This window comes from Macrobrachium rosenbergii, chromosome 55 (assembly GCF_040412425.1).
Source record: "Macrobrachium rosenbergii isolate ZJJX-2024 chromosome 55, ASM4041242v1, whole genome shotgun sequence".
Lineage (NCBI taxonomy): Eukaryota > Metazoa > Arthropoda > Malacostraca > Decapoda > Palaemonidae > Macrobrachium > Macrobrachium rosenbergii.
The window spans coordinates 41620671-41642813 of NC_089795.1; the positions used below are offsets into that span (position 1 = coordinate 41620671).

At 44.8% G+C, this 22143-nt stretch overlaps 2 protein-coding genes and 1 long non-coding RNA gene across 10 annotated transcripts in view; 2 read left to right on the plus strand and 1 right to left on the minus strand.

The window, feature by feature from the left end:
- Window positions 1–10935: 10935 nt before the first annotated feature.
- On the plus strand, window positions 10936–14705 carry LOC136835795 (uncharacterized). Its single transcript, XM_067099650.1, has 3 exons — window positions 10936–11532; window positions 13911–14291; window positions 14379–14705. Exons 1-3 carry the CDS (start codon window positions 10936–10938, stop codon window positions 14703–14705), a joined length of 1305 nt encoding a protein of 434 aa, XP_066955751.1.
- Window positions 14706–17343: 2638 nt separating this feature from the next.
- LOC136835176 (uncharacterized) lies at window positions 17344–21971 on the plus strand. The gene is made up of 2 exons (XR_010852010.1): window positions 17344–17557; window positions 20513–21971. It is a non-coding gene; the product is annotated as an uncharacterized lncRNA (long non-coding RNA).
- Window positions 19789–22143, minus strand: part of LOC136835174 (uncharacterized) — a 33444-nt gene continuing 31089 nt past the window's right edge. For 7 of the 8 annotated variants that reach the window (XM_067098389.1, XM_067098388.1, XM_067098393.1 and 4 more), the window contains one exon: window positions 19789–20091. In XM_067098389.1, the coding sequence (XP_066954490.1) occupies window positions 19972–20091 (120 nt within the window). In that variant the 3' untranslated portion in view covers window positions 19789–19971. The remainder of the gene's footprint in view (window positions 20092–22143) is intronic. The other variant, XR_010852009.1, reaches the window with a different exon arrangement.

Below are 22143 nucleotides of genomic sequence, written 5' to 3' on the forward strand. Positions count from 1 at the left end.
TTTGTAGTTAAGGTATTATAATTTACAACTTACAATTGTTGCAGACATTGCTTGTATTAGGAGACCAAAACTCAAGTATAAAGTCTTTTTGCAATTATCTGTATTTGCATTTTTAAGGAAATATATGTGTGCAAAATGTAATTGAGTAATAAACTTTATATAAGTATTTATAGCTGTGATTACAATTTTTAAATATGAAAATTGTGAAATTATACTAGTGATTGTATTTGATATTGTTCCCCATCTTGTAAGTGAAGTTATAATTGTAATTTGATAACAGGTCAGGTAATTACGATCCTAATTGTAATAGACATAAAGCAAATGTAATTACCCCTAACCTGCTTATATTATATAAAATATATGAGACTGGCTACTTCATACGAAATGGATGAAACATAAAAATAATGGGAAAAAATGTAAACATTGTTTCTTGTATACATGGGAGAAAAACTGATTAGAAATTCAGTGTTTTTCCACTGCACCTCGGCTTCTCTCCAGGCCACCTGTGAATTGTTCAGTCTTCAATAAATCGTCTTTACCTTTCTCAGGATCTATGGGTGGGGTTCATGTCTGCACCCTTCTTTGGCCAAAACAATTCAGGTCCTCGACTTCAAACCATTCGTGGACTATTATGGCCGTATGGATGGGGCAGTGGTCGTGAATGATAATGACAGAACTAGGTGGGAAAGGATAATTCAGCTGGTAAGTGAAGGGAGGAAGAAATCCTGAAGAATTTCAATGTATTTTCACCAGTGAAACTCCCTTCAGTCCTGGTGATATCACATATACCATGTAAGGGAAAATCCAGCCTCAAACGTTCACAGTTACGTGCCACTTCCGCCACCTCGTAAACGTTTTTCTCGGTGGTATCTGAAGGGAAAAAAATCTGAATTTTTAACAATTTACGCGTTGCTTTTCCGTAACAGGGAAAATAATGATATATCGTTTGGGAAATATAATGCTAAGTAACATCCCTTGCAATAAATTAATGTTTATTCATCTATGAGGATTAATACTTACAATACCATCAAGTTTGCCTTCCAACCTCTTATTCACTAAAACAGCTCGAGAGCTGATTGGTGAAATTCACGTTAAGAGAGGAACAGCACCACCTGTAGTAAACAGTGTCTCAAACAGACAATTAACAATATATCATTATGAAGACATACAGAATTTTAAACGTTATCAATGACAGTAACGGCCTCAGATGTTGCAATGTCAGATAACAGCCAATCAATCAATCAGTATTCATGTGATTTAATATATCTCTTTGTTCAGTTATAATGATATTACTGCCACAGCACCCCATTACACACTAACAAGTTTCAGTCACCCAATCATGGCTAGACTTAGGTGCTGTATTAACTAGTAGTATTCTGTTATAGTCTCCAAATGAATAGACAACAGCAAAAATATAGCTCTCGAGCGCACATCGTCACTCTACGAGAAAGTTACCATTACACACGCAGTTGCACAGCGTCTTTACGTCTCTCCCAGCAACGCTGAGATTGGGAAATTGACTGACTTTGGTAAACATATTTTTCTAACTATAAACCTTATAAACCTGTGAAATTATGAAACAAATTAAAGTTGCCTTGCACTGTTGAACTCTTTTATTTGTTATTCTTTCTTTTTTACTTCCTGGAATACCAAATAGCTTTCCCATAAGTAGGCAGGCTATAAAATGATCTTAATTATCTAGTTATCTGCATGTTAATTACGTATTTTAGTTCGAAGACCTCCACCACGAACGACCACCTGTCACAATAACGACGACTTTCGATGAGCAGCAGCAGAAGATCCTTTCCCAATACTACTGCTATTCGTGAACGTCTGGCATTGAATATTTCAGCTATGACGGCGCGAAGACGTCTGCGTGAGGCAGAATTCCTCGTAGAATTCCTGCCAAGAAGGAATTTTTCACCAAGCGGCATCGTGCTGATAGGCTTGCCTTTATTCAACAGTTTGTGGTGGAGGATGCTGTTGCTGTTTGAGATTGATCCGGCTTTATACCAGCACGGGCTTTTGCTCATCGAGCAGCCTGTATGAATATTTTGCAGGTGGGAAGGTGGTTTTTAAAGATATGAGCCTTTTATTATAATCTAAATGGATTGTGCAGGTTGAATGCTATAATATGGAATTCTGGTCTCGAGTTGTATTCACTGACGAAAGGTCTTTCACTATTAATATAGTAGCCGCAGAATACATAACTGCAGACCGAATAATAGAAAGTGTTGTATAATCATTAATAGCAGTCAAATCATACTAATTATAAGCAAGGGCAATATTATAATCAAAAGATAATCATTTTGTCAATAACCATGTATTTTCTGTTAATGGAATTATATTGCCACGAGAAGTGTGAAAATAAAAAATTGTTCATGGAAAACCCCCACTAGTTCTACTATTGCCAGCTTTCAGGCATTAAGCAAATGCATTATTAATGTTAAGAATAATCACGTAGGCAAACTAGTAATATAGAGTACAGTGTTTACTGAATTAAAGAATACCATATAACTGACCATTGCATATGAAATTTGATGCTATTATTGGTATTAATCCTGTAGATGAATAAACATTCTTAACTTATTGCAAAAGGTTTGTTACTTGGTATTTTTATTTCCCAAACGATATATCATTATTTTTCAATTATGAAAAGCAAAAGCGTAATTTTTAAAATTAAATTTTTCCCCTTCAGATACTACCAAAGAAACATTTGAGGTGACCAGGAGTGGGCATGTCACGTCAACATGTGGGGCTGGATCTTCTCACATTGGGTGATATCACCAGGATTGAAGGGAGGTTCACTGGTGAAAAATACACTGAAATTCGTCAGGATTTCTTCCTCCCTTCACTTCAACAGCGGAATTATTCCTCCCCATCCGCTCCTGTCATTTTCATTCACGACCGCTGCCCCATCCATACCACCAGAATAGTCCAGGAATAGTTTCAAGGTCGAGAGCATCTGCAATTGCTGACTGGCCAAGTGGGTGCAGCCATGAAACCCCATAGAGAATATTTGGGCTAATTTGGTAAATTGTTGGGAGCCTGAGAGAGAGAGAGACCAGATCAACTTATGGACCACTGAACACAATGGGAGCTCCTCCACAACTGACCGTAGATAGTCAGAAACCATGAATCTTCTATGCTAAACAGATTGCAAGAGGTGATCTAGAAGGGTGGCTGAACTTCTCACTAATATTAAAAATAAGTGTAAAAATTGCGTGCAATATATTTGGATTACCCCATGGCGTCCTCTGAACTTCCATGTAATATGATTTGGCACCGATCCAAGCAATGTAAAAAAACTACAAACAAACGTATGCATATGGTTTAGCTCCAGGTCATGATTATTGTAATTTATTTATTAGAAAGGTGAATTTGATACCTAAATGGAGTTAAAAGTCTAAAGGGAATTTCGCTATCCTGATTTCCTTATACATTCTCTAAAAAGAAATCCTCAAGATAATATCATCAATCTACATTTCTCCAAATAGCCCCTTTCTACAAAGGACAGGTAAATGACTGAAGGGGTTGTTTAACAATAGAGGCGTCTCTCTCTTATCCTCACACGAATGATGATAAGAGCGAAAGGAATTTCTGTCCGTATGACATTAAAACTTGTATCATAATCAATATATTAAAAAATATAAGCCAAGTAGAAGATGATGATGTTTACTCATATCATGTAATAATTATTTTAATGAACGGCGTGTGGGAATAACCCTACAGTATATTCAAGAGGGAATACAAACCCAACCATGAATACATGAAACCTCTGAATGTAAATAATTGTCATCATTGGCAAACGAATTAACACCATATGGTAATGGTTAAAGTTTGCACCAAGTTTGGCAGTCCTTCTTCACTTTCCATTGTTCGTTGTGGAATTTTTCTCTTTCCCTAGTTGTGTTTCATTTGACTCATCAGTAACGTCTACTCTCTCTCTCCTTTTCCTTCTATATATTTACAAGAAAGAGTGAGTTTAATCCATCTTTCTTCTTTTAAATGTTGTTGTATTCAGTAAATCTACACTACTATACTAGTACTAGGAGAAATGCTATAAAAACACACAGGCATTAAAGATAAACAAGAAAATATTTTAGGTGGAACTTTTCGTCAGCCATACATTCTATCCACTATCATAATCTACCTCAAGACGGAATAGCAATATGTTACTCCGTCTTGATCTACTACTCCCATTCATCGGAGTCTCAACTGGCCCACACACCTTATCCCCACCAATTTCAGTTGTAGCAGCCGTCTAGACTGAGTCATCGGTACAGCAAAAAGAAAGAAGGTTTTCAGTTTGAATTACGTTTTATAATTCCAAAACCTGTAAGACTGCTTAACAACAGTAACTTAATCCCCAACCCCACCGTCTGCCCAAAATATATATATATATATATATATATATATATATATATATATATATATATATATATATATATATATATATATATATATATATATATATATATATATATATATATATTAGTTTAGTCAAGATTAGATGGTCTTAATGTCATATCAGAACTGCATACTTAGTGCAGCGGTATTTCTAGAAGACATCATGTCACTTTGCGTTAGCTAATATGAGAGAGAGAGAGAGAAGCCACGGTGTCAGAAACTTTCAACACCTCCACTGAGTTTTTGGGTATATTCAATCAAGTGCTGCTGCACTTCTCTTTATAGCTGCCTATTATAGTATCTGTAAGAAACGCACTGCAACTGATACTGTAAACTTGGCTTATGTTATAAGGTTAAAATATCCTGTTATGATGTTCGTGATTTTCACCAATACCAATATAATTTTTAAATTTCTATAATTTTAAGTATTGTGTAATGAATATGACATAAATAATGACAGACACGGTGATAAAATAACGTCTTGGCTGAAAGTTAAATGGAATCTTAATAAACTTATATTAAAAGTGACAGTAATCTTCTATACAGCGATGTAACCTACTCAGATTTTTTTTCATTCCTTGTGTGTGTGTGTGTCTTTCTTCAACCAAACCTAATGACTCCTCCCACTAAACGAACTCAGAGCTAATTGGTGGAACTCTCTCTAACGGAGAAAGAGTCCTCCCCATCCCCTCAGTAAACACTGTTACCATATCATTTTAACTCTCTCATGAAGGTGTACCAGGGAAATCTGTGTTCAACTGTACTGTACATTAATCACGTCATGTATTTTACCTGTCATTATTTCATTCTTTGTGTACCTCATCTTACGCGTCATTGTACGGCCTTTCCGCCGATATGTATATCTGCCTTTTGTATGCCATGTAACTAATGTTGTACGTATTTTTATGCTTGCCAGAAAACACAAATCGTGTATGGACGCAGCGGTGGCCTTGGGTCGCCCGCTACCTTTCCGTCCGCTTTTTGTCTTATAAACACCTGTCGAGAATAATGAAGTTTTACGGGCTGCTCTAGGAGCAAGAGCCCGTGCTGGCACAAGGCCAGCTAAATCTGAAATAACAACATAATGAAGAATCAGTCTTTCACTCCTGACTTTTCTTGAAGCCTCACACTGGCGACCCCAGGTCAGGGGCAGGTAGCTCGGTTTTGGCCCAGCCATTAACGGATTAAGTATGGCCGCACCCTACCATCAGATAGCCTTTAGCAGACTAACTATGGCATAAAGTTTAGGTCTCTGATAGCACCCTACCTGGCGGAAACAGTCGTACCCAAAAGGGCACGTTTTGGCACTTCGTTCGACCTCTCGAACAAATCAGCATCATTTGTAAGTCACCAAATCGGCGCCAGGATAGTGCTCGGCGGCGCCATTAATTGGTCTCCGCTGAGCTTGTTTTCTTTGATGACTTCCCGTTTTCTTCAAGCTCAATTAGTCACGCCTAAAACGTGCCAGGTCACGCATTTTAATCATTTTACTTTTTATGGTATTTATACGAATGTCACACATTGTGTATCAAGATGTTTCTTCATTCACAGGCATCAAGACTGTATCTATATTGTAGCCCTTGTATGTTTTGTATTGTAATTTGTACTCATTCACTGCATATTATTGTTTATTGTTTCGACCTCAGGTCACAGTCACTCCATTGTCTTCACGTCTCGCGTCAGTCGGTCGCAATATAAGCTGCCTGGATCTGTAAATAAAGTAGCAGTAACTTTTACCTGCTCGTTTCTTTGACACCTTACAGTGGTGACCTCGGAGTATCCTGAGCCATTAGCGGACTCACTACGGCGACCAGTCTTGGCTCCAGGATTTCTCCAAAAACGCCTAGCGGCCTGAACACGGGCGCTGTAACCAGCGTTGAGCGCTGACTGGGCCGGGCGCATTCTACCAGCGCCACTAGCGGAACCACACGGCAGACGCAGCGTGCCGACGCCGAAATTTACCCAGTAAGGGGTCAAAGGAGCGAAGCATGGACGCGGATATCCTCCTCATGCAGTTAAACGCGGACCCCGCGGGACTCGAGGCTTACCTACCTCCCATCACAGCCGCGCCCGCCCCGCATCGAGGCCCTCCCGCAACTCCACACCAGCGCTCGAACACACGACGCCAGGCAACACAATCGCGGTCCAGCCACCGTAAAGTTGCCGCCTGCTCACGCAGGGGGAACCCATCGATGCTGGCGCAGGGTGGAGAGCCACTTCAGAATCGCGACCTCACGGACGAAATCCTCTACAGGCCGACACAGTGCTCAACGCCCGGAGGACGTACAGAAAAACTCATCTCGCGAGCACCAAACACACACCCTCACATACAGCACCACAAAAAGTTCCTCCTCGAAGCTTGCTCCCTGCCCATCGCTGAGCGGGCCGCCCGTGCTATCGACCTTGCCAATAATCCACACCACGACCTCAATCCAAGAGACGCTTGGGGCATGGTCGTAGATCTCCTGTCAATACCAGTCTGGGTGGGAAAAACAAGCGGGCAGGAGATAAGCTCATACGGGAAATCTACCTTCGCCAACTCCTCCGAAGCACGCAACCGATCGCCACCCCTACACCATGCCTGTCGAGGACCTCAGAGGCGTACAACACCCTCACAGACTCCGTCATGCTTCACAGCGGCTAAAACCGGCACACAGCCGGTCAGCTCCGTCCAGCCTGAAGAGGACGAGAGCAGCCCGTCAACGCCATCGCCAACAGATCGTCCACTCTAACCACAGCAGCCGGAGGTCCCCGGCTTCTGTCGCTACCACAAGTGGTTCGGAAAGGACGCCTGAAACTGCCTTCGCCGCCCTGCTCGTTCAACCGCTCAAAAACGTAGGCGGCGGGCCAGCAGGACAGGCCGCCATGGCAGCCGACGAACCCAGGGCCTCAAAAACAGTAGGTTTTTACGTCCGCGACACCGCCTCCGGCAGGCGATGCTGGTCGCACACAGGAGCCTTTAAGTCGGTCTTCCCAGCATCCAGAGAGGACCGCAACCAGACACCAGACCCGCCGCCTGACGGCCGCCAACGGAACCCCATCCTCTCCACGCACCAGGCTCCTGTCGATCTCCATCCTTGGCCAGAGTTACCCTGGGACTTCATCGTCATGACTTTAGGAAATCCCACCTCAAATGGCTGATTTTCTGGCGCACCGGCCTCGCTGTCGACGCAAGGGCTTAGCGCCCTCGATACCGACTCCTGCCGGTTCTCCCAGCAACGGCGGACCCAGACTCACCATCAGCGCCGTCGCCCCCACCAGTATGCACACCTTCTGTCGGAGTTCCTGAGGTATTTAAGCCCGAGCTTCGCTAAGTCCCCGGGCCCCAGCCACACGGCATATACCACCATATAGTGACCAAAGGGCCTCGACACATGCGAAGTTCCGCAGGCTTCAGCGCCTCAGGAGGCGAAAAAGCATTCGCGGAGATGTAAACAGATGGGCATCTGCAGAAAGCCTCCAGTCCATGGCCTCTCCACATGGTGCAGAAACCGGACGGCTCGGAGACCCCGCGGCGACTACAGGCGGCTCAACATTGCAACGGAGCCCAGACCACTACCCCACCAATATGCAAGACCTCACGGCCTCCTTTCACGGGGCCAAAATATTCACTAAATTGGACCTTCTTAAATCTTATTTCCAGGTACCTGTTGCGCCAGAGACATACCAAAGACAGCCATCATCACGCCCTCGGGTCCTATGTGTTCGCCTCTCTCACCTTCTCGGCTGAGGAACGCCGGGGGCCACCTTCCAGCGCCTCATGGGACAGCATCCTGGGGACCTAAAATTTGGCCTGCTACGCCGACGACATTCTCATATTTTCTTCAGGTCCACAGCGAACACCAGAGGTAATATCAAAGCAGTCCTCCAGCGTTTCCAAGAAAACGGCCTCGTCGTCCGCTTTCGACAAGTGTACCTTTCGGCGTCCAGAAAGCAGAATTCCTGGGTCACGAGGTGTCTCCGACAGGCGTCCGCCCTCTTACATCGAAAGTGGCAGCCGAGCCAAGTTCCCGACACCCACCTCCATCAAGGCCGCCTCCAGAGTTCTTGGGATGGTAAACTTACAGGCGGTTCATCCCCGGATCGCGCACACCACGCCCTGACGGAAGTCCTAAAGGTCAACTGAAGTCCCTGTCTTGGGGACCCAGCCAGCAGCAGGCCTTTTCCTGACGAAGGCCACCACCAAGGCAACCGCCTTGGCACACCAGATCCCAAGGTTCTCCAGCTGACGACATGCCAGTAACGTTACTCGCGGTGCTGTTCTGGAGCAAAATCATCAACGGCGCCCCAGCCCATCGCTTCTCTTTCAGCAAGAAGTTCAGTCCCGCAGAGTCCCGCTAGCACCTTCGACAGGGGAACTTGCGCCGATGTACCGCTGCAGTTCGGTACCGTTCCTCCTGGGGGACGCCCTTCACAATCTCACAGACCACCAGCCACTGGTTCACGCCTTCACGAAGCAGGGGGGACGCATGGTCTTCCAGACAGCAGCGCCACCTCTCAGCCATAGCCGAATTTACCTGTTCCAGTCAGGTACCTCCCCGGCAAGAAAAATCCAGAGGCAGACGCCCTCCAGAGTCGAGTTGAACGAAGCGCAGCTTGCGTAGATTACCAGGACCTTGCCAGAGAACAGGCCGCTGACCCAGAAAACCCTGCATACCGCACCGCCATCACATCCTCAAAGGCGGACGTGACTCGCCCCCCGGAGTGCTGCCCAGCCTGCTCTGTGACATCAGCACAGGCCAGCTCCTGCCCTTGGTTCCAGCCCTCACGCCGCCGCCAGGTATTGACATCATTCACGGCCTCTCACACTCCTCCGGCAGGACCACGCCCAAACTGCTTTCAAAAGTTCGTCTGGCACGGGTGCAAAAGGACGCCACAGCCTGGGCAAACAGTGCCTGCAGTGCCAGACCAGCAAAGTGGGTCGTCACACGCAGTCGGGGGTAGCGAGTTCCCCACAGCCGGGCGCCGCTCGCCACATCCACATCGACGTCGTCGGGCCTTCCCCCATCAGGCGGATCCAGATACCTCCTCACGGTGGTAGACCGTTCGACGAGGTGGCCCGAAGCCACACCCATGCAAGACACCGCCAGCGCTGGGCGCTGAGGCCCTGCTCTCCAGTTGGGTTAGCCGCCCGCGTCCCGGACCACATCACAACCGACAGGGCCCCGCTTCCTCTCCGGAGTTGTGGTCTGCCCTGGCTCAACTGCTGGGAACCACGCACCACACCACCACAGCTGCAGATAACCCAGCGGCCAACGGCCTGGTTGAACGGTTCCACAGGTCCCAAAGTCATCCTCGCGGCCCGCCAGCACCGCTGAGGACTGGAAACATCAGCTGCCGTGGGTCCTCCTCTCGGGTGAGGACCGCCCCAGAGCCGACGCACTTAATCCGCAGCTGAACAAAACCTATGGGGGGAACCCTCGGGAAAGCCGGGAGCTCGCGTGACGATGATCGCCACTCCTCATCTCTCTGCAGAGGCTCGCGACAATGGCCGCGGTGCCTGCCTTTGCAGGCGCCATCGACAAAGCAACCACCTTCATGCCGCCAGCTGTCATCCGCCACCCACGCCGCCAGAGGTCGACGCCGCCCGTCCACCACTAACTAAGCCCTGGCAGGGGACCCTTCCGCGTGCTGAGCGGGAACAGCAAGCGTTCCAGCTGGCACTTCTGCGGCAAGAACGACTGGGTTTCACACCGCTAAAGCCCGCCTTCCTGTCGGAGAGTCCCGGCAGCGACGCAGCACCCTTCCGCCCCAAACGCACTCCACCACGCCACCGCAGGCCGGCGCCCCAGGAAGGAACCAAACAGCAGCCTCACAGGCGGGAGGCCTCAGTTATCTTCAAGAGCCGCGGTACCCTTCAGTCCCAGCAGATACAGGGGATTAATCAGGAGATACCTTCGCCTTGGGAGACAAAGTCACCAAATCGCGCCAGGATAGTGTTTCGGCGGCGCCATTAATTAAGTCTCCGCTGAGCTTGTTTTCTTTGATGACTTCGCTTTCTTCAAGCTCAATTAGTCACGCCTCTAAAACGTGCCAGGTCACGCATTTTAATCATTTTTACTTTATGGTATTTATACGAATGTCACACATTGTGTATCACATGTTTCTTCATTCACAGGCATCAAGACTGTATCTATATTGTAGCTCATGTTTTGTATTGTAATTTGTACTCGTTCACTGCATATTATTGTTTATTGTTTCGACCTCAGGTCACAGTCAATTCCATTGTCTCTCACGTTCGGCTAGCCAGTCGGCCGCGCAATATAAGCTGCCTGGATCTGTAATAAAGTGGCAGTAACTTTTACCTGCTCGTTTTCTTTGGACACCTCATTAACAGACTCAATACGGCACATTTTTCCTGAGTTTTGGTGCGTGAGAAGTCAAGATGTCAGTAGCGAACTTCAATGCGAACCCACAAGCATTGTCTGCACGCCCTCTCACCAACAAAGCCAGACATGGTCAAACTTTCCTGTTCTGTGCCAAAACACGGCATCATGGTTCTGGCATGCAGATGCGCATTTTCGCATGGCGCACATCTCAGACGATGCTACAAAATCAGATATAATCATGACGGCGCTCCCAGAAGAAGTATTCAGTAGAATCTCCCCCTGGGTGGACGCGCTACCAGACAAAGTCACAAACTTAAAAAACAAACTGCTGAATTCCTACTACAGACTATCTCAATCCATGAGGCGCAGATACCACTGGCCTTTCGTCATAGTGGATGTTAAGTTCCCTCTGGTCGGTGCAGATTTCCTAGGGCACCACGGACTTCTAGTCGACGTTGCCAGACAACGCCTCCTCAACACAGGGACGTGCCATTCCCGTCAGCCCTCCACCATACCAGGGATGCCCTCCATCTCCTCCACAGCCCCCAACAGCTACGTGTCCCTCCTACAGGAGTTCCCGGACGTGTTCAAACCAGAACTACACCAGTCACCTGGGGCCTCGACAAAGCACGGCATCTTCCACCACATCACCACAATGGACCCACCAACCCATGCCAAGTTCCGACGTCTGTCCCCCCGCAAGTTACAAGGCGCCAGACAGGCCTTCGCAGCAATGGAACGCATGGGCATCTGTAAAAAAGCATCAAGCCCATCGGCGTCCCCTCTCCACATGGTAAAGAAATCCGATGGCTCATGGAGGCCCTGCGGGGACTATCGGCGCCTGAATTTGGTAACAACACCAGACCACTACCCCCTCCCTAACATGCAAGACCTGACAGGCACCCTCCACAGAGCCAAAATTTTCTCCAAGATGGATCTACTGAAGTTGTACTTCCAAGTCCCTGTACATCCCGACAACGTCCCAAAGACCGCCATCATCACGCCCTTCAGGAGCTACACATTTTCCTATTCCACTTTCGGTCTCAGGAATGCAGGCGCCACTTTTCAGCACCTAATGGATACCATCTTGGGAGATCTGCCCTTCTGCATCTGCTACGTAGATGACATCCTCATTTTTTCCAGGTCCCCAGAGGAACACCTTTGTAAGGATGGTATTGAATGACATACTGGCTGGGTGTTGACTGGTTTATTGGTGGTTCCTTACTGAATGAATGTACAGAATCTTCGAAGATGTTATTGGCCTGTGCGAGCTGCAAAGTAGCATCTACACACAGACAGGGGAAAACAGAGGTAATGATTCGGACATCTGTGTTTGTCGGCAGACAAACAGATGGCGATTGTGAGAGACATAATAAACGTACAGTGATAAAACATATATTAATGGAAAGGCCAGGGAATTCTACATATGGCCAATTACATGAGATTCGAGACAGATTAATGAATACAATACAGTAGCATAATATATGTGAAATGCCGAGACCTTTGGCGTCTTCACAAACAGAAACATACATACAGTTTAATACAGAAGATTTGGTGGAACATAGAGTACATGATTAGAATGTTTGCATGGCAGTGCGAGTAGTGGTGATTGTACATATATCAAGACAACAATGGTTAGGGAGAAACAGACGGAAATATTGTATGGTAAAAGTTGCATTCCTTGAGAGAAAACGGGGTGTTTTTGTTCCCTCTCTGTCTGGGTCCCTCCAAAGATATGATGTACGAACACGCACACGTGTGTGCTCGAAAGAGACCACCATCAGTGCGATGGATAGGTCTCTTACAATACTCCCCCCCACAAGCAAGGCATCGATGTGGAAATCATCTTGCTGACAATTGGAATTGGCTCGAAGGGCTTTGGCTAGGGGCGGGTAGGAGGCCGAAGGGCGGCGCTGGCCGGCAGGAACTCGAGGAGGACGGTAGCGGGTTGAAGGGTGACGTTGGATGATCCTTCGGTAGCCAGCTCAAGGGGGATGGCAGTAGGCTGAAGGATGACGGGGGCTGATCCTTCGGTAACCAGCTCGAGGGCTGAAGGATGACGGCAGCTGATCCTTCGGTAGCCAGCTCGAGGGGGGCGGCAGCAAGGTGAAGGATGACGTCGGCTGGTCCTTCATTGGTCAACTCGTCCGGTACGAGTTCAAGGGCGGCTTCAGGTTTCCTGGAGGGGGCGTCCAGGGCTCTGGTGGTGGGGTGGGTCATCTCGGAGGGTTGAACATCTACTGAGAGCTCGGGAACGGCTGGAAGCAGCGAGGTGGCGAAGGGTCTGTTGGCGCGTGGGTCGTCATCTTGGGTCGGACGTCTAATATCGGCTCCTTCGTGTCACTCCGGGGTCACCAGTGTAAGGACGGGATTGAGTGACGTACTGACTGGGTGTTGACTAGTTTATTGGTGGTTCCTTACTGAATGAATGTACAGAATCTTCGAAGATGTTATTGGCCTGTGCGAACCGCAAAGTAGCATCTACACACAGACAGGGGAAAACAGAGTTAATGATTCAGACATCTGTATTTGTTGGCAGACAAACAGATGGTGATTGTGAGAGACATAATAAACGTACAGTGGTAAAACATATATCAATGGAAAGGCCAGGAAATTCTACATATGGCCAATTGCATGAGATTTGAGAGAGATTAATGAATACAATGCAGTAGCATAATATATGTGAAATGGCGAGATCTTTGGCATCTTCACAAACAGAAACATACATACAGTTTGATACAGAAGATTCGGTGGAACATTGAGTACATGATTAGAAATGCTTGCATGGCAATGCGAGTAGTGGTGATTGTACATATATCAAGACAACAATGGTTAGGGAGAGACGGACGAAATATTGTATGGTAGAAGTTATGCCTCCTTGAGAGGAAACGGGTGTTCTTGTTCCTCCTCTGTCTGGGTCCCTCCGAAGATATGAAGCACGAACGCACACGCGTGTGCTCGAAAGAGACCACCATCAGTGCAATGGATGGGTCTCTTACACCTTCGCCACATCTGCGCCGTCGTGAAACACCTGCAGGACAGCGGATTAGTTGTCAGGTTCGACACGTGCATTTTCGGGAAAGAAAAAGTAGCCTTCCTGGGCCACGAGATTTCCCCAACAGGAGTTCGCCCCACTGCCTCTAAGGTAAAAACTATAGAAAATTCCCAGAGCCACAAACCATCAAGGCCCTTCAGGAGTTTCTTGGGATGATAAACTACTACCGGCGCTTCATCCTAGATGTTGCCCACATCATGTACCCCCTGACGTCAATCCTGAAGGGGAAACCAAAAACACTAACCTGGGAAGCTCCGCAGCAGCAGGCATTCATTCAGACGAAAAGGACCCTCTCCAGTGCCACCACCTTAACTCACCACAACCCCGCCGCTGCCCTCAGATTGACAACGGACACCAGCAGCATCACCTGCTGTGCAGTACTTGAGCAACTGGTGAACGGCACACCCCAACCCTTGGCCTTCTTCAGCCACAAGCTTTCGCCAGCGGAGACCTGCTACAGTGCCTTCGACAGAGAGCTGCTGGCTATCTACCAGGCTGTGAGGCACTTCAAGTACCTGCTGGAGGGAACCGAATTCACAATCCTAACAGACCACAAACCCTTGGTTCACACATTTGCAAAATAGGGGGACACCTGGTCTGCAAGGCAACAGCAGCACCTGACCACCATCTCTGAGTTTGGTTGCACCATCAACTACGTCCCTGGCAAGAGAAACCCAGTGGCTGATGCTCTGTCAAGAATAGAGATCAATTCCCTTCACCTTGCCATCGACTATGAAGACCTCGCGAGGAAACAAGCAGCGGATCCAGAGACGGCGGACTACAGGACAGCAGTGATGGCTCTCAAATGGGAAGACGTGCCCTTAGCAAACTCTGGACACAACTCTCCTCTGGGACACCAGCACAGGCCGCCCACCACCTGGTGCCCACATCGAGGAGAAAACAAGTGTTAGACATCGTCTACGATCTCTCCCATCCTTCGGGGCGCACAACGGCACGCCTCATGACTGACAAATTCGTCTGGCACAGCATCAACAAGGACCTCCACCAGTGGGCAAGGAGCTGCATCCCATGCCAGACGAGCTAAACATTCCAGCACACTGAATCCGGGATCGGCGATTTTCCCCAGCCTCGTCGGCGGTTCGGCCACATCCACATTGACGTCGTCGTGCCCCTTCCGCAGTCGGGGGGAGCCAGATACCTCCTGACGATCATAGACCGCTCCACCCACTGGCCCAAAGCAACCCCCATGGATGAAGCATCATCATCATCATGCGCAGAGGCCCTCCTCTCCAGTTGGATAAGCCGCTTCGGAGTGCCAGACAGAATCACTATGGACAGGGGAACTGCCTTCCTGTCAGAGCTCTGGGTCTCCTTGGCACGCCTGATGGGTACAACTCTACACAGCGCACCGCTCTCTTAAAGCAGCTATCATGGCACGCTGCACCGACGAGAGGTGGAACGAACAGCTGCCCTGGATCCTGCTGGGTCTCTGCACCGCATCAAAAGCAAATGGTGACGCTTCCCCTGCCGAGAAAGTCAACGGGGAAACACTGGCCGTACCTGGAGAATTCTTTCCGCCTTTGGCCGACGGCGCAGACACCCCCTTCCCGAGGTTGAGGGAACTCGCACAGAGGTTCACGCCCTGCTTCTTGTACAAGACCTTCACTGACAGAACCATCACCTACAGCCCACCTGCTTTACACTCCTGCGCCTACATCTTCGTCAGGGTGGATGCTCGCCGCCCGCCCTTAACCAGGCCCTACAGGGGGCCCCACCGAGTCATCAGGTGGGCCAGCAAAGCATTCCTCCTTGACATCCACGGGCGGGAGGACTGAATCACCATTGACAGACTGAAACCCGCATTCCTGTTAGACAGTGAAGTTTGCGAAGAAGTAGGCAGGTGCCCCAGAGTTCCCCTGCAATACCTGCCTGCAGGCGCACCCACTTCCCCAGCAAAGCGGCGCCCAGGGGCGGCCCAGAAAACGCATCCAGCCATCCCCAGGTGTCAGCTCCAGCCCATGCCGACAGTTCTCCAGAAGCAGGGGCCCACTCTGACTGCCCCAGCACCTCCATGATTAATATTGATTCATCCAATAATTGCTCCTCTAATTATTGTCTTGTGGGGGGGCGGGGGGCACCAGTATTTGTAAGGGTGACAAATCGCACCTCTCTTGACTTGTTTCTCTTTTCAGATGTACATTAAACACGTCATGTATTTTACCTGTCTTTATTTCATATTCTTGTGTACCTCATCTTATGCATCATTGTACGGCCTTTCTGCCGATACTCATATCTACCTTTTATATGCCATGTAACAAATGTACATATTTTTATGCTTGCCAGAAAACAAATCGTGTATGGACGCAGCTGGGTCCCTTGGGTCACCCGTTACCTTTCCGTCCGCTTTTTATCTTATAAACACCTGTCGAGAATAAGAGAGAGTCAGTCTTTCACTCCTGACTTTTCTTGAAGCCTCACACCTGCCTTAACAAGCAAAGACTTTTTAGCCTGTTTCCCAGTTAAAACTGGGGTCCACTGTAAGGGTGACAAATTGCGCCTCTCCTTCCTTGTGTTTCTCTTTTCAGATGTACACTAATCACGTCATGTATTTTACCTGTCTTTTATTTCAGTTTCTTTATGTACCTCATCTTATGTATCATTGTATGGCCTTTCAGCCGATATGTATATCTACCTCTTGTATGCCATGTAACGAATATTGTAGTATTTTTATGCTTGCCAGAAAACACAAATTCTCTATGGATGCAGCAGGGGGGCCTTGGGTCACCCACTACCTTTCTGTCCGCTTTTTGTCTTGTAAACACCTGTCGAGACTAATAATCAGTCTTTCACTCCTGACATTTCTTGAACCTCACACCACTTTTAAATTACTTATTTTTTTACTCATTTAACTGTTCTAATCTACCGAATTTATTTGTTAAACATCCTGCTGAAAAATGTCACTTTTTTTAAAAGTAAAATACATCCACTTAAGGTTAGGGATGAACTGTCCTATACTTCCAAGCGTCTTAAGAACCTCTAGTATCAGTTTTAAATATAATTTGTGTACCTTTTTTTCAACCTGTTTACTGTCTGCATTAACTCCAGAAAATAGTTTGCATGTGTATATAATCCTATTCCTTTCATGATTATTGTTAGTAAACAGTTTAACAAGACCATTCAGCTTTAAATCCAAGATAGAGCGCACTGGTATTACATATCCCTAATCAAAGCAGTTGTAGTACTGGTTTGGTTGGAACCTGTATTATTAATGGCCATTTTAAAGTGCGTACTGAATTTTTATGCAGTGAGGTGGCACTCGAATGACTAGCCCAAAAGGTTTGTTCTTAATAAATATATTAAATCTTATAATTTACTCTTTAATTTTTTTTTACTGAATCTTACTATTTATGCCTTTAAATTTTTTTTTACTGTTTCTTTTGGTTAAAATTGCAATATTAGACATTTTGACAAACATTCTTTTTCAGAGGGTTGTTTCCCAAACTTTATATTTGTTGTTGGTAGAAAACTGAGTACAGTTGTTGCATAAAATTTTTACATTTTAAATGCATTGCATTGTGTACATTCTAGGGCTGGGTCATGCAAATTGGTCATCAGTACATAAGAGAACAATTGCAAAGTCATCGACAAGTAGGCTGTAAATAGTCGGGGTCCAGCTACCATGATGTTATGAAAAGCTACAGTACAACGTGTAATCCTACGTACGCTGCATTGCTGGCAACCTCTCCTTATAAGAACAACTTTGTTATACAATTTCCAACTCTTGGTTTAATGGATTTCTCAGGTAAGTTTATGAACCTAATTTTTTTAATGATAACCTAACTGGTTGACACTACCAAAATACCAAGTATCATATGCTTTCACAAGGTCAGAAAGACCACAAATGGCTTGGAAAAGCTCTGCTAGACTGGGTTGCCTAATTTCAATTGGAGATCAAAGGTACCTCTTAAGTATTAAAAGGTAACTGCCATTTTAGTATCGTATTACTATCGTGTATCAACGGATTAGAACAATTAGTCTGTAGCTAGTTGTCTGTTTGGTATATTTGCCTCCATTCTGCTTGAATAACTCTATTTCTGTTGCTTTGTTAGGCTTTCCATTCACTATTTCTTTGCTGCTCGATGTCGTTTTGGGTCTGTAGAAGCAATATTCTCATGGACATCTCTTGAAGTGGCCCTTTTCCTGGGTTTTTCCTTCCTTGAAACAGAAGTGATATGAAATTTCAATCTATGAAGTGTTAAGATGTAGGGGGTCTTGTCTACTATTTTACTCATCAAGAGTTAAGAAGCAAAGACGGATTTTACACTTGGGCAATTTCTTACACTCAGGGTCTTAGCTTAGCTCTATTTTGGCATGGTGCCTGCATCTATTTCTTAAGTGATTGATCCGAGTCCAGTCAAGACACCTTGTTTGTGAGTTTCCCTTAATTTTTTTTTTCCACCCGAGCAATTTTGCATTCTGGAGCATTGGGATGTACAGTAGTCTGCTGTTCTTGACTCTTTGTGTATAGTAGAACTGATATAGAATTTAGGCCTACAGCCAAGCACTGGGACCTACTGATGTCATTCAGCCCTGAAAGGGAGATTGGCAGTAAGGTCTGAGAGGTCTAACGGGAGGAAAACCTCGCAGTTACACTATGAAACAATTGACAGAGAAGGTGGAAAGTCAGATGGAAGAAAGAGAATATGATTGGAGGTACAGTCAAGGGAATGAAAGAGGTTGCAATTAGGTACGCTGCCAAGACCATTAAATAATGCCTCAGTGCACCACATGAAGTACACTGACAGCACTACCCACCTAAGGGGTTTGTGTAGTAGGGATTGGCTGGTAATTCATGGGACCTTTCACACTGTTGTCTATCCGCTTAATCACATGCTAGCATGTTCATACTGTGTGCTCTTTCTATTTTCCTCCTTGAGCATATCCTGGAATTTTGAGAATGATTCCTTGACAGTGAAGGCAGTGTTTTGATGACCAACGTATTGGGTCCTCATGGTTCTTTGAACATTTAGGGTGTAGTCCAAGATATGAGCAGGTTGGTGAATAAAACAGTTGTAGCAGTGTAGCTTTCGTGCGGGTAGGATGTGTCTGTGCAGTGTTGTGTGTAAGATTGTATCTACAAGGAACCACTTGACTAGCGATTACATACTCTGTTATACTTTATTACTTTACCAGGACTGCAGATCCTTTTCTAGTGAGAGCTTGTCATGTCAAGTTAGAAAATTTTTGAAATTTGTCATTGACAACATTTGAATTAGAATACTATCATTTTGAAGAGAAACTTCGCCATAAGTTACCGTTGATTGTACTGTATATTGCTCTTCATACAAGTTAATTCTTGCTGTTATTTTTGTCCTCAATATATTCAAGCGGTATCTTAGCAGAAAGAAAAATCCTGCACATTGCAATGCTATCCTACATGTGAAAGGTTTATTAGAAAGAACCTGCACTATCAGCAAGACCTACATTTCACGGTACTGTGCAATAAGTCATTTAAACCACGAAATAATTAGCACTTAAAGCTATTTGGTCACGTTTGTTTTGAGTCGGAATATTTTCATCCCCGTTTTTAACAGTAGTGATAAGGGTTCAGTTTTAGTCTGTTTACTGCTTTGTAGTAAATTTTTTATTGCTTGGTTGCAGAGCATTTCAAAGCATTAGCCACAAAACTAGTTGCTATAGCCACACTTGTATCCTTATAATTATCAAGGGTGAAAAGCTTTTGCATCTCTGGTAAACTTAGCCTTATTTTGTGATATAAAAACTACCTTAGTATTTGAATATCAACATCATAAAAGTTCTTAATCACTGTTATTCATTCAAGAACATCTGTAACAGGCACTTGATTTTTATGGCTTTTTAAGTACTGTAGTAAGCTTTATTTCTGAATAAGATTTTCAGAGCAAGTACAGTACTTGAAGCCTTATTGGTTGCTAAAACATTAACTCTTTTTAAAAATTTTATTCCTAAAAAACACTGGGAACTGAGAAGGAAAATGGTGAATGACAATACTTGTATCATATAGTAATATATTTGTCCAAGTAAAATCTCTACAGTGTATATGCAACTACAAAGTATGTTAAAAACTACTGTAAAAATAGACTAAAATTATATCCATTTATAAAATGTATATGTACTAAAATTATCCTTGCACAAACGAAGTAACATTCTCCATGGCTGAAACAAGCTGCCATTATTTCACTCTTGAAGGAATGTATGCTTTACCAGATTTGTGGCATAGTGTAGATATTTTGGAAGACTGTATCTCAAGAAACATTGGTTAGGATCTCCCTTAGTTGCGATGAATTTCCACACATCCTATAAGAATAAAAATAGCTTATTTAGAAGATTCTGAAGCACAACCATAATATTGCTTTCTCAAAATAGTTGTTCAAGGAGGATTGACTAAATCAATACAATGCTGAAGGTCTAATTTTAAAGTGAGTAGTTTCAGAATAAAAATGAACACTAAACCAACAAAAAATGCTCCTTTACAACCATTTGAATCTACTCCACTTGGTCTCCTTTTCTAATTTGTCAATTTTATGAAAGTACAAGACTCGCTGAAAATTAACGTGATGTAATTTTTCATTACCTTCCAAAAAACAATGCACTGTACTTTAAACACCTACACGGACCTATTTTTCACCCATGGCCTGTTGGAATTAGTTGTATAAACATTGCTATTTCCTTAATCAAAATCAAATGAAGCATGACTGAAAATTTACTTTCTTTTCAGAGTTCATAGCCATGGCTAGACTGCTGAGAAAATCTTGTTAGATCGAGGCAATCAAGTAACCTTGTGGTTGCTCTGGTTTGTTTGCCATGAAGCTTTACAGTAACTTGTTACCTGATCTCATCCAGAAGTCATGGAACTGTTTTAACACCATTCCCTCTGCAAGGGCTCTTCTTCAAAGTTACTGCAAACTGATACTGGATAAAACAACTCAATTGGAACCAATTAAGTTTTACTGGAAAACTGTTCACACACACTGTGGAGAGTATTTAGCAAGCAGATGCTTTCATAAGACCAAAGTTTTTACCTTAGAAGTCGGAAGTGTGGTTATCTGAAACTGGATCCAAGAACTCCCATGCATGACAAACAAGGGTAAGTTTTGATCACTACATATATAACAAGCATACACAGAAATTAAAATGCTGTTTGCTTTATTGATACCTTTGCTTATGCAGAGTTTAACTATCAATTTTCATTGCTGCAAAAATTGTATTTCCAACATGTGTCAAGCAATAGCCAACTAGCAAGAAAAAGTAACAAGACTGAAAACTAGAGGAGTGCCTCTTCAAGTTGATAGAAACTTATATCATATATGAGGTGCAACGTGGAAATGGTATCTCATCATATACACCTAAGGCAGTAAAAGATATCTCTAGGTTTTGAGAAGATGCTTATCATTCTGCTATGAACATGACTTAAGGGTATGCCTGTCATCACTGGATCTGGAAAAGGGACATAATTCATCTTCAGGAACATATTTTCGCAAATACTGTGGGGTGGTAAGTAAATATACTTTTTATTGTCCCTTTGCAAGGGGATATATACATTCTAGGCAAACAATTTTTACACCAAGAATTTCATACCTAAATTGTCAACATTTTATATCTACAGTACTTGAAAACAGTGTTGAAAAGCCTGGCAGTCAACCCTTTCCACGTTACTTCCACAATCAGTTTTCATTAGTGCAATACAGAGCAGCATGTTGGGGAACGCAGCAGGCAGAGTCATCCTCAACATAGACGATGCCTTAGACCAATCTACAGTGACTCTTTGGCCTAAACAGAAGTTTCTGCTGCATTGCTGAGAATACTTTTAAAGACAATAAGGACAATGATTTGGTAGCCTGACTTATCCTCATTATGTGTCCTCAGCATACCTACCAATGGCATGCTACAATATCTTTCATTACCAGTTGTATGGTGGTCTGCTAAGAATGACGAGGGAGAGAGATTTTACAAGCCTCATCAACTGGAAAGTTTCTTTTGTTACCATCAGTTCCTTTTTGGCAATGACAACCAAATCTAGAAAGTAATGAACTCACTGGGAAGGCATCGAAATCTGTGCTCCAGGATGATGGTAAAATTGGCCAGAGAAGACAGTTGCCTTCTGCATATATCCATTTGAGAAATCTTGAAGCAGATACTGAGCAAGTTGTGAAGTGCGTATCAGTAGGGAAGAAAAATATTATTTACTCATCAACAAGAGTAGCCAGTACCACAGTACACAGCTATGAAAAGTGATGCATAGAAAATGGCAGCAACCAGCTGTGGGGGAGAGTGAGGCATACAAAATGGCAGCATCCATCTATATAGGATTAAGACTTCACCCAAGAGTGGTCACTTTGTTTTTACTAT

Coding starts and splice junctions, on each gene's coding strand:
- LOC136835795 (XM_067099650.1), top strand. CDS start 10,936: ATGGCGCACATCTCAGACGATGCTACAAAATCAGATATAATCATGACG. Junction 11,533..13,910: donor CGGCGTCCCCTCTCCACATG/GTAAAGAAATCC, acceptor AAATTCCCAGAG/CCACAAACCATCAAGGCCCT. Junction 14,292..14,378: donor TGCTGGCTATCTACCAGGCT/GTGAGGCACTTC, acceptor TTTGCAAAATAG/GGGGACACCTGGTCTGCAAG.